Consider the following 12,741-nt stretch of genomic DNA (forward strand, 5'->3'; position numbering starts at 1 on the left):
GAAGAAACCCCCATCATGCACCATAATGGAAAAACCTGTCCCTCAGGGAAGTTTCTTCCTAACACCCTTCAGTTTGTTTTTGGCTTGTGCCCTGAAGCATCAGGACCTCTAAGACTTCTCACCATCCCAATCCAAGGACAGTACATAGTACTTATCTTTAGAGTATAAAGTATTTTTATAAAAGCATTTTGAAAGACCTTTCCCACCCCCCCAATAATAACAAAACCAAATTGCTTTCAGCACATCTACCCAACTTATTTTGCTAATCAAGTGAATATTTAGCCCTACTCTGCAGTGATTTTAAAATACAAATTTAGGAAATCGTCCCATCAATGTAAAGGAAACTGCATTAGGCAAAGCACATTTCCTCATCTGGGTTTCTAATGATGGGCCTGATAGTGCAAGCACTCTGCACTCAGACCTCACCTCGACTTTGAGGAACTTTCATTCACGGAGAGCATGCAGGAGCAGGCCTGATCCCTTAGATTACTGAATTTTATCTGTTTTTCTTTGTATGCTCTTTGTTTACATTTTGCTCTTCATTCAGCTAGACTGTGAGGCGTTTGTTCTTATGCAACATGTGTAATAATAAGTGACTGTGTAAAGAGTTCCACAGCCAACAATCAATCCTAATTTTCAGTCTTCTAAAATAAATATGTAAGCAAGACTAAATGAGTCATTTACATGTGCTAGATATACGCCGTGGCTGGTCTACTCAATTATTGCCTGATTTTCAGAAATGCGCTGAGCACTCATATACCCCATTGTAGTCAATGGGATCTCTAGGTGCTGAGATCTGGCTGTTGTAATGCATAATTATTTCATTTTCTTCAAATTTCCTTTTTAGTTTAAAAAGGATCATTTGGAACACCTATGCTGGTATACTGCATTTTTGGTTTATATATTGATATTTCTCCATCTTATTGTTTGTTGAGTTTACCCGTATTTGTATATGCCTTCATCTTTTAATTCGTGAAGTACTTCTGAACTGCTTGGCAATTAAGCTGAATGAAGAGAACTTGGTGTAACTCAACTACAGTAATGCAACACTGCTTTAATCTAGTTTGAATGTGGTCTTTCTAGGCAACCTGAATCCATAATTCAGCTACTCACTCCCAGGTATTAGTCCAAATACACATCATAATATGTCTGTGTTTTGCAGGAGATCAGACTAGATTATAATAATGTCCCTTCTGATTTCAAAATCTGATTTTTTTGGGTGGTGGTGGTGGTGAGGAAAATGGTAACCTCAATACTACGTACTGTTCCCAAATACTCATTGTATAGCTATTAAGGCTGATTTGGCACTCATTACTCAAGCAAAGCTCCTGCTAAAATAAAAAGGAACTTAGCCTGAGTAAGGACGAATGCTGAAGCTGCTTGAATGCTTCAGGTATATGCAGTTAAAACTCACTTGCTGGGTGTAGACAGTGCTAGCGTCCCAGCACTTACCCACTTCACTGGAATGCTAGGCAAAGATGGCAGAACAAGACTGAGTAAAAGGGCTATTGTGCATGTAGCGCTGATGATTGGTGTTTACTTCTGACACTGGATGCCACTTAATATTCCTCCAGGTTCTCAGTGGGAGTGATAAGTGACAGTGCAGAAGTGAAACTACATCAGAGATCACCTAAAATTCAAACTATTCTAAAAGGCCAAGACAAGCCATTAAGAAACAGTGTTATCCTAAATAAAATCTCCTGCTTAAAATTACAGTTGATTTGGATGTAGCACATTATTTGTGAGGAGTATTACCCCCAAAATGATCAGAGGCCTGATCTTCCAAATCTCTGCTCAGAGAATTAGGCAAAAATCCTCAAAGGTATTCAGGTATTAACTCTCATTGGAGTTGAGAACCTAAATACCTTTGCGGATCAGGATCTTAGTCCTTACTGACACAGGTGACTTCTTCTTTATTCACATAACTGGCCCGTTGACTCCAATAGGTTGTTTTCTGTTCAGTCCTTTCTGTCAGATTGCACCATTTTCATACATTATATATTTTAAAGAGAATCTCTCAAAATTAAAAATCATGATGTAAGCAAGTTTCTTTACATACATTACATACAAGTTTCTTTACCTACATTATATAACCAAACTAAGGAAACACAACCTAGATGGAGCTACTATAAGGTGGGTGCATAAATGGTTGGAAAACAGTTCCCTGAGAGCACTTATCAGTCGTTTACAGTCAATCTGGACAGGTATATCGAATGGGGTTCCACAGGGATCAGTTGTGAGTCTGGTTCTGTTTAATATCTTCATCAGTGATTTAGATAATGGCATAAAAAGAGTACACATATAAAGTTTGCAGATGATACCAAGATGGGAGGGGTTGCAAGTGCTTTGGAGGATAGGATTAAATTTCAAAACTAGCTACACAAACTGGAGAAATGGTCTGAAGTAAATATGGTGAAATTCAATATGGACAAATACAATTACTCCACTTAGGAAGGATCAATCAGTTGTACACAAACAAAATGGGAAATGACTGCCTAGGAAGAAGTACTGCAGAAAGAGACCTGAGGGTCATAGTGGATCCCAAGCTAAATATGAGTCAACAGTGTAACACTGTTGCAAGAAAAGCAAACATAATTCTGGGATGTATCAGCAGAAGCATTTAAGCAAGACATGAGAAGTCATTCTTCCCTCTACTCCAAGCTGATTAGGCTTCAACTGGAGTATTGTGTCCAGTTCTGGGCACCACATTTCAGGAAAGATGTGGACAAATTGGAGGAAGTCCAGAGAAGAGCAACAAAAATAATTAAAGGTCTAGAAAACATGACCTATGAGGGAAGATTGAAAAAACTGGGTTTGTTTAGTCTAGAGAAGAGAAAACTGAGAGGGGACATAACACAGGGGTAGGCAACCTATGGCATGTGTGCCGAAGGCGGCACGCGAGCTGATTTTCAGTAGCACTCACACTGCCCAGGTCCTGGCCACCGGGCTGGGGGGCTCTGCATTTTAATTTAATTTTAAATGAAACTTCTTAAACATTTTAAAAACCTTATTTACTTTACATACAATAGTTTAGTTACATATTATAGACTTACAGAAAGAGACCTTCTAAAAATGTTAAAATGTATTACTAGCATGCGAAACCTTAAATTAGAGTGAATAAATGAAGACTCGGCACACCACTTCTGAAAGGCTGCTGACCCCTGTGATAACAGTTTTCAAGTAAATAAAAAATTGTTACGAGGAGGAGGGCGAAAAATTGTTCTCCTTAACCTCTAAGGATAGGACAAAAAGCTTAAATTACAGCAAGGGCTGCTTAGGATGAACATTAGGAAAAAGTTCCTAACTGTCAAGGGAGTTAAGCACTGGAATAAATTGCCTAAGGAGGTTGTGGAATCTCCAACACTGGAGATTTTTAAGAGCAGGTTAGACAAACACCTGTCAGGTACTACTTAGTCCTGCCATGAGTGCAGGGGATTGGACTAGATGACTTCCCAAGGAAAAGTGGAGGGGGGGGGTAAATTGAAAACATCTTACTTGTCACAATGTACGTATGCTCTTTGCCCCTTTCTCAGCTTGAGCAATGAAAAAATATCAGTTAAAACAGTTTCATTTTCAAAGTCTTAGTGGTGCAAGGTGTAGGTTTCAAGCACTACTATATTTTAGGCCGAATTTAAGTTGATAGTATCCCTTTAAATACAAAGAACACAGTCCCATATGAAAATCACATCATTTTAAGTCTAATTCGTTTTTGTCCTGAGTCCTCCTGCCTTTCATTCCCCCTATTTACATTGCTTCCTGCCATTTTTATTTCTTTCTTTCAGACAATGAAGATAGTCTGATTATGTTCTCATGCACACCAGCTCAATGCTGCTGTCACTGGGTTTAACACAGTGAAAGGGAATGTTCAATTCTCCATAATATATCATTTAAATTGGGAGCAGGAGAAGAATAAAAAAAAATTGTATTTGTATCAGGCCAAATCCTAGCCCCACTGAAGTCAATAACAAAACTCCTGTTCACTTCAGTAAAACCAGGATTTGACCAACTATAATTAATAAAAAGTCTTTTACACTAAACCTAAATTTCATGCCTGAATTGTTCAACCAGCTTCCTTTCGTTACTTCTTCATTTTAATTCTGACAGAATTTTAGGTCCATTCAGTAATTGCAATAAATTAAGCTTCATTAATTGTTGACTAGTTAGATAACACCAACAATGTACAAGGCAATCACATTGCTACCCTTTATTGTTGCAAAGATAATGTTTCAAGTCAAAGTGTTGACATCTTCTCTTCCTGTCCCCAGACAGAATACTTCTGTGCCTTTGCTGGTTTTGCCAAAGGGTAGCAGAGTGAAATTAACAAATCTAGTCAATTTCATGGCTGCTATTCTAACCCATGTAGAGGTCATTGAAATTGTCAATAATCATGTCAATTTCATGATAATTGGAAAAGCTATATGAGCAGTAAGCTGCAGCTGGAATTCTTCGGGAAGAAAAGAAGTCTCATAGTAGTAGGGCTAGATAAGGACAAGAAAAATAAAGCCACCTCCCTTGGCAGTAACCCAGAGGCTCTGAAGGAGGCATACAAAGGCAGAAACATTTCCTTCCCTTGGCAGCAGCTAGGAGATTTTCAGTGAGAAAAGTAAAAACCCCAAGAGCCTTCCCAAAAGCTACTGATTGTTGCAGCTTCAAATTATTAGACACCTTGCATCCAGAGGCTGATACATAAGATGGTGTACTCCAGAAAAGTTCAGAGACCACATTCCATAGAGATGGGGGGATGGGCATCTGAGCGGAGCATTAAGCAGGGCCTCATTTGTGGGGTCTCCCATTCCTATCTTTCATAAGTGCGTCTAGATAGCAGACACCTACTAACTGAATTAGTTAGTAAACCTAAGATTTTTTAGCTATTTTTTTTAAATAATTTAAGTTAGAGAGGGCCATATCTGGGTGGGAAAATTGTATGCAGGGCCGGGGCAAGGGGTTGGGGTGTGGGAGGAAGTACGGGGTGCGGGAGTGAATGCGGTGTGCAGGAAGGGCTCAGGGCAAGGGATTGGGGCAGAGGACGGTTGCGGGGTGTATAAGGGGGCTCAGGGAAGGGGGTTGGGGTGCAGGACGGGTACAGAGTGCAGGAGGGGGCTCAGGGCAGGGTACAGGAGGAGTGTGAACTGTGGGAGGGGGCTCAGGGCAGGGGATTGGGGTGCAAGAGGGGTGTGGCAGGGGGCTCAGGGCAGGGGATTGGGGTTCAGGAGGGGTGCGGGATGTACGAGGGGGCTCAGGGCAGGGAGTTAGGGTGCAGGAGGGGTGCAAGGTGCAGGCAGGGGGCTTAGGGCAGGGAGTTGGGGGGCAGGGTGCAGGCAGGGTTTGGGCTCAGGCCTGGCATCGCTTACCTGAAGCAGCTCCAGGGTGGCAGCGGCATGCACCGGGTGGGCCAGGGCAGGCTCCCTGCATGCGCTGCCCTTGCCGCGCCTCCAGCTACCTCCTCCAAACAGGGCCGCCCAGAGGGGGGGGCAAAGGGGGCAATTTGCCCTGGGCCCCGGGCTCCGCAGGGGCCCCCAAGAGAACAGCGGAGGCTCCCGCCTCCGCCCCTCTCCTGGAGCCTCAGCGCATCAAGCGCCGTGTCTCCGGCGGAGCCCCTGAGCCCCGCCCCGCTCCGAACTGCGTGGTGAGGGGGCGGGGCTGGGAGCTCCGGGCTGAGCTCAACTCCCTCCGCTCGGCGTGGAGCACCCAGCCCCGCCCCCTCACCATGCAGCTCTGAGCGGGACAGAGCTCAGGCCCCGCCGGAGACACTCTGCAGCTGTCGGGCGAGGCGCTGAGACTCCGGGTGAGGAGGGAGCCGGGGGTAAGAGGCTGGGGCTGGGGCTGGGGCCGGGGCGGGGGGGAAGCAGGACCCGCCGCCGAAGCGCAGCCCGGTCTTCGGCGGCGGGGGGCCCTTCCATTCCGGGACCCGCCGCCGAAGTGCCCCGAAGACCCGCGGCGGGGACCCTCCCCCGCCGCCGAATTACCGCCGAAGACCGGGCTGCACTTCGGCGGCGGGTCCCACTTCGGCGGTAATTCGGCGGCGGGGGGCTCCCGCCGCGGGTCTTCGGGGCACTTCGGTGGTGGGTCCTGGAACGGAAGGCCCCCCTGCCGCCGAAGACCCCGGGCCCCCGGAATCCTCTGGGCGGCCCTGCCTCCAAAGGTCCCATTGGCTGTGGTTCCCCATTCCCGGCCAATGGGAGCAGTGGGGGGGCAGTGCCTGGAGGCAAGGACAACATACAGAGCCCTCTGCCCCCCAGCCCAGAGGCCGGAGTTGTGCTGGCCGCTTCTGAGAGCGGCGCAGGGCCCATGGTGCCACGGGGGGCAATCCCACAGGCCGGATCCAAAGCCCTGAGGGGCCGGATTCAGCCCACAGGCCATAGTTTGCCCACCCCTTATATAGAGGCAGAATGACATGGTATATTTCACAGTACTTTGATTAAATTCATATAAATAATGCCAATGAAAGAAAAGCAAGGTTTTTACATTTATATAGCTTTTGTTCAAAAGCCAGTGAAATAAGCAAGCAAAAGATGCATTACCTAAGTGTGCAATTATGCTATTATATGCCAGAGTTCCAACTGCCAGAACTAAAGGCGCTCACTTTCAAGTCTGATCTTTCATCACAAGAGTTTCTATCCTGAAATTCTGATGCTAAACCTAATATAATCTGAATCTGAAAACCTGATGCAGGCACATGAGGCTGAAGGGAAAGTGAAATTATCATTCTATAATCATAAATACTGGAATTCTTGATAGTCCTACAAGGGAATAAGCTGAGCAATTGAGTGGCAACTCCAAGGTTTTACCCACTCCAGTGTAGCAGGTTGTTTTGATACCCAAACCCTATAGTGCCTCTTTATCAGCACATGGAGACAAAAGGGGTCTACGTGGAACCTTTTTGCCTCCCTACTGCCATTTGATACCACAACTCCTCTGGCAGCCAACTGCCACTGTCTCTGAGCTCCCTTCAAGTCCAGGTTCCATAGGATGGAGTGGAGGCCACACAAGTTACTGCAGGCCCTGCCAGCACCCACCAAAGCCTGTGTGGCGGGGCTTGCAAAGAAACGATGTGTGTGCATGTGCACATACATGTATGTATAAGACAACATGCTGTGGAAGTGGCACACCATCCAGCCAGAATATGTAGGTATCATCTTACCTCTACTTGCAGAAGCAGAGGGAATTACTGATACCTGCTGTTACTGCATTGGTTAAAAAAAAAAAGAAGAAGAAAAAAAAAAGTTATTGTAAACGTTTTAGCTAACATGTTCCAAACACATACAGACGTGGTCAAAACTCAGCTCCAAATTCTCTCACAGTCAGACTGCTCCCTCCTTTTGTAAAATAAGAGGAAAAGAGCATTTAACATGATCATTCTGGTTCTACAAAGTCTTTATGACTCTGATAGGCCGTTGCTATTCCCCCCATTTACCTTACCCATTTGATAACAAGAAGCTCCGGATGGCCTTGTATATGCAAATCTTTTTTGTCAGTGGAGACAGGCCGATTGTAGCAGATAGTTTACTGTACACACTGCCAGCAAGTCAAATAGTTTCAAATTTGCTACTGCAACTGTAGGTAAATCATGGTAGAGCATGAAGTTCAGGGAATTTCTTGGCAACTGTTTTACTCTATATACATAGTTCTGTTTAATCCCATCTGTCATGAATGTTTTATGCAATTGATATATAACGTATACACTTCCAAGCATACAAATATAAAGACTATCCCAAATTTTGGTTCAGCACAAAGGAATTGTTGAAATATTCACACTGGACCTAATTTTCAAAAGTTCTGAGCTCCAGCTGAAGTAAATGGGAACTGCAGGAGCTCAGCACCTTTGAAAATCAGGCCCAGTGTGCCCTGGTACAGTAGCGGAAGCAACAGTCAAAACACACTATATGGATATTTTAAATTGTGCTCTGTAAACAACCAGTGCTCCAAAGAGCACTGCCTGGTGGTTCGTCGAGAGCTGGCTTAATATTATTAGTTCCTCCTTCTTTTCTCCCAAATCACATTAAAGGAAACTATTTAATGTATTTTAGCTATTATTTTTTTCCAAGTAAACAATGTGTTGGCCTGAGAGATATTATTTCAGTACCAGCGAAAGAGATGGTGGTCCAAGAAATAAGCTCTCTGTCAAGACATGGAACAAACCACAAGCATGTCCAAGAATCTGTTTTAAACTATACTGCCACGTGATAGCTCAAGAAAAGAATAAAAACACCAAGAAAGAAAAGCTTTGTAAAAATTAAACTATTACATAAGGCCCTGATCATATAGTTACATCGAGTGGACCCTGATTCCCATCCAGAGCCCTATTGACTCCACCCCAGCGGAATATGCAAAACTCAGGCAGGCGCTCACCTAATACAGAATCAATGACTAGAGGAGAAAACTGGGGGGCACTGACTAAAAGGAGAGGAGCCACTAACCAGCTAATGTGGCAGAGTGAAACAGTGACACACTTTCTACTCCAATGTCCTAACTACCAGGAAGTGTGAGAAAGGTATTTCCTCAAACTGTCAGGAATCATAGAAAACATCTGCTAGGAAAAACTGGGCCTGACCCTATAAGAAAAGGGAAGAAATGGCATTGCGCTACATAGCAACCTTACCTGCCACCAGTTCAGGAGTGGCCAGGGATGACGGATGGTCCAGGGAATGGAACCTCAAACACAGTGTGTAACCCAGTCTGAGTGGGATGCACCTACCCCTATAAATCACTTGTGGGGAGTCTGTCTTTTGCCCACACTGAGGTAAGGTTTGTACAGCATGGCATCCCAATGAAGTGCCATTGAACTGAGTTGACTCCACTGAAGAAAACGTGAAATGAGTGCTAGAGGTAGTAACTGACACATGACACCAGTTGGGTCAGACTTATGTCCGATATGGATCACATGTGGTATGTTAGCTAAGAACTCCGGTCAGCCCCAGCACAGGGGTGGCACAGCCCCTCACTGGTCTGGGTTGCACCCCAGAATGTCACACCCAGGAAAACAGGTAATCGAGTAGGTGACAGAAACATCCCGCCGCTCTTTGAAAGCGCGAAGCAGAGCCCTGGCAGTGGTTCCCACAAGAAGCAGGGAGCTAGGGCCCGCGCCAGCCAGCGACACCGGGGCGCCCGCTGGGGCTGAGGGGCTGCTGCCCGGGGGAAGGCGGGCGGGAGAAGGGGCAGGAAGCAGCGCGAGAGGCGATGGGCAGGGGCCGGGGCCGCCGCCGCCGCTCACCTGCGTTGTAGAAGCGGTCCAGCACCGCGGTCTCCCCGAAGTCCAGCTTGGCGAAGTGCAAGGTCTCCAGGGAGGCCCCGACCGCCTCGCACGCCTCCCGCAGGCTCTGCAGGGCCCCGCTCTCCGCCGCCACCAGGAGCCCCTGGCTCTCCTCGTTGATCACGTAGGACACCGTGGTCCTCCTGGTGCAGCCGCCCTTGGCCCGGGCTCCGGTCCCCGCCACGGGGCAGGCAGCGCCGCCTTCCTCGTTCCAGTAGGTGCCGGCTGGCGGCGCGGCCGGGGCGGGGAGGAGGCTGCGGGCGCCCCCGTCGGCCCCCGGCGCTCTCCGGCTGACCCCCTCCTCGTGCAGGCAGCCGCCGCCCGGCGGGCTGGGCACCGAGAAGCTGATCCCCTCGCTGCTGTCGCTCATTCCTGCGGAGCCCCGCGCCGCGTCCCCGGCTCTGCAGCTGCCGCTCGCCGGGGCTAAGCAGCTGCCATGCTGCGCCGCCCGCCGGGCTCGCCCGGCCGCCCCGTCCCTCGCCGCCGGAGGCTCCGAGTCCTGCAGCCCGCCGCTGGGCGGGGAAAGCGGAGACGGTCCCGGCTTAGCAGCTGCCGAGGTCTCGCCGAGCCGGGAGGGCAGCGCAGTCCCGCCGGGTGCCTGCCAAGGGCACCATTGCGCGCCGGGCTGGGCTGGCTTCACCTGCAGGGAAGTGAGCACCTGGCGAGCGGCTCCGCTGGCTCTCCCCGAAGTCACTGCACTTCTTCGCCCGCTCCTCCTTCGCCTCTCGCCGCCAGCGCAGCTCCCTCGGGCGGACTGGCTGCCCCGCCGCTGGGCCGGGCGCTCAGATCAGTTCCTCCAGCAGCGGCAGCGCACAAACCACTTGTGGGATTGCCGCCGCTGCTGCTACTGGGGATCGCCGCTTGAGCCAGCTATGGCTGCGACCGCAGAGCGAGCACCAGCCCAGAGCTGCCCGGCTCCTCCCTTATTCCCGCCCCTTGCCCAGGACTATAAAGAGCCGCATTCCTGCGCTGAGCGCTCAGAGCCGCGCCAAACTTTAGGCAGGGTTGGGTGCGAAACGTCGCAGGCTCGTTCTTGGGCTCGTACCAGCGGTTGATTCGCTTCTTCTTTGCACAGCGCTCTCTGCTGCTCCAGTCTGTGCTTGCGCCTTTGGATTTGTCGGGGGGGCGGTGCTCCTCAACAGACCTTCCTTAGGCTGTATTTGATTTTTTTTTAATAATTATTTCAGTGGATCCTATTATTTTATATGTATCAATGTAAGTTTTCAGCTGTAGGAAATTTATGGGAGGGAGTCAGCCAATAATTATTTAACAGTAGTATATGGTGAGATTCAAAAAGTGAAAGCTGATAACTAGGGCCATACCCAGGGCCTGCTCTACTGTTTTTGCCGCCCCAAGCAGCATGCCAAATTGCCGCCAGGGACAGCAGGGGCAGTCGTGTGCTGTCAGGGCGGCTTGCGCATTTCCCCGGCAGTGGCAATTCGGCAGCAGCTTCTATGTTCAGCTGTCCGCGGCAGTGCAGCTTCTGTCTTCCAGCTAAAGACAGAAGCTGCCGCCGAATTGCCCCTGCGGAAATGCCCGTGCCACCCTAACGGCACATGGACTGCCCCCGCTGTCCGCGGCAGCAATTCGGCGCGCTGCTTGGGGGCAAAAACACACAGACTGCCGCCCCTTGCAGATTGCCACCCCAAGCACCTGCTTGGAATGCTGGTGCCTGGAGCCGGCCCTGGCCATACCAAATTCACAGCCACGAAAAACACATCACAGACTGTGAAATCTGGTCTCCCCCTGTGAAATTTGATCTTTTGTGTGCTTTTTCCCTGTTCTATACAGATTTCATGGAGGAGATCAGCATTTATCAAATTGGAGGTCCTGACCCAAAAGAGAGTTGCAGTGGGATCACATGGTTGTTTTAGAGGGGGTTGTGGTATTGCTACCCTTCTGCACTGCCTTCAGAACTGGGCAGCTGGAGCGTGGCAACTACTGACCAGATGCCAAGCTCTGAAGGCAGCACCCTGCCACCACCAGCACAAAAGTAACGGTGGTAATACCATACCATGCCACCCTCACTACTGCCTTCAGAGCTCGGCAGCCAGAGAATGGCAGCTGCTGACTGATGATCCAGCTGTACAGGCAGCAGTACAGAAGTAGAGGAGGCCATACCATACCATGCCATCCTTACTTCTGTGCTGCTGCTGGCAACGGTGCTGCCTTCAGAGCTGGGATCCTGGCCAGCAGCCACTGCTCTCCAGCTACCAAGCTCTGAAGGCAGTGCTGCCGCCAGCAACAGCACAGAAGTAAGGGTAGCAGTACTGCACCCCACCCCACCCACAGCTCCTTTTTAGGTCAAGATCCCTACAATTATAACACCATGAAATTTCAGATTTAAATAGCTGAAATCATGCAATTTACAATTTTTTAAATCCTATGACCATGAAATTGACCAAAGTGGACCATGAATTTGGTAGGGCCCTATTTATAACCATGAAAACACAGATTGCATGTTTTAATGTGACATTGACAAAGTAAATCATGTTCTCAAGCAATATTTTTCTTATATTGCCCTTCTGTAAATTTTGGTCAGTATGGATGAAAATATTTGTTTCAGGATGTGTATTTGTGTACAGTGAAATCAACATTTACTGATAAATATCTAACTCTTCTAGGCCTACATATGTCCAAATATCCCCTGTCACACAACAGTGTTACATCTGGTAACACTGCTCATTTCAGCTTTGGAAAAAAAGGAAAAGCTAATGAACATCAGCCTTTTCTACCTGACATCTTTGAGTTGGCTCACTCTGTCTCCTAAAACAGACATTTCCCTCCCTTTCACATATACCTTTGTATTTATCTTAATCCTTTTCTTGTAAACTATCAGAAATGCTGAATTATGAAAACAAGCTTTAATATATATGAATCTTTTACAAGACTTGCTTAAAGAGGCAGATATATCTAGGCCTCACAGGTTTCATAGTTAAAAAACATTCTACAAGAATAATAGAAATACAGTTTCAATAAAAGAAAAATTCTTTGAGAAATACATATTTATTTGGAGATATGCATTTCCCTGCCTTGTTTGCAACTCTAAACATCGAAGCATAGAGAGTCTAGTGCAAGAGAACCAGGCACTGGACCTGACTATAACAGAAAGTGAAACTAACTGGTCTGCTTTCATTGCTCCCACTGAATGCACAACAAAAAGTGAACATGAACAGTGCCAATAATGATGCTTTTCACTCAGAGCAGTTTTTCAGTGTTGATACAAAACAAGTATAAAAAAGTACAAATAGATTTCCAGTTAGATACTCTTGGGTTATTGGCCATACATGCAAAAGCCTTACACTCAGTCTGATGGCATTTCTCTGTGTGTAATGCAATAATTTCCAAACACTGCATCCGATCAATTCCAAATTCCAGGGAACATTCTCAGCATTAAAGGGATGAACCCTGTTGATTCTGGGGGAGCCCCTGCCAGCTGTTAAGCACAGCCATGCAGCCTCCAGCACCACTTCTGAAATTGTCTATAGATC

General features: G+C 47.6%; 1 protein-coding gene across 2 annotated transcripts in view; it reads right to left on the reverse strand.

The window, feature by feature from the left end:
• Positions 1-9,643, reverse strand: part of MAP3K5 (mitogen-activated protein kinase kinase kinase 5) — a 164,198-nt gene extending 154,555 nt beyond the window's left edge. Inside the window, exon 1 of one of the 2 annotated variants that reach the window (XM_045010034.1) lies at positions 9,212-9,643. In XM_045010034.1, the coding sequence (XP_044865969.1) occupies positions 9,212-9,620 (409 nt within the window). In that variant the 5' untranslated portion in view covers positions 9,621-9,643. The remainder of the gene's footprint in view (positions 1-9,211) is intronic. The other variant, XM_045010036.1, reaches the window with a different exon arrangement.
• Positions 9,644-12,741: the final 3,098 nt, after the last annotated feature.

This window comes from Mauremys mutica, chromosome 3 (genome assembly GCF_020497125.1).
Source record: "Mauremys mutica isolate MM-2020 ecotype Southern chromosome 3, ASM2049712v1, whole genome shotgun sequence".
Classification (NCBI taxonomy): Eukaryota; Metazoa; Chordata; order Testudines; family Geoemydidae; genus Mauremys; species Mauremys mutica.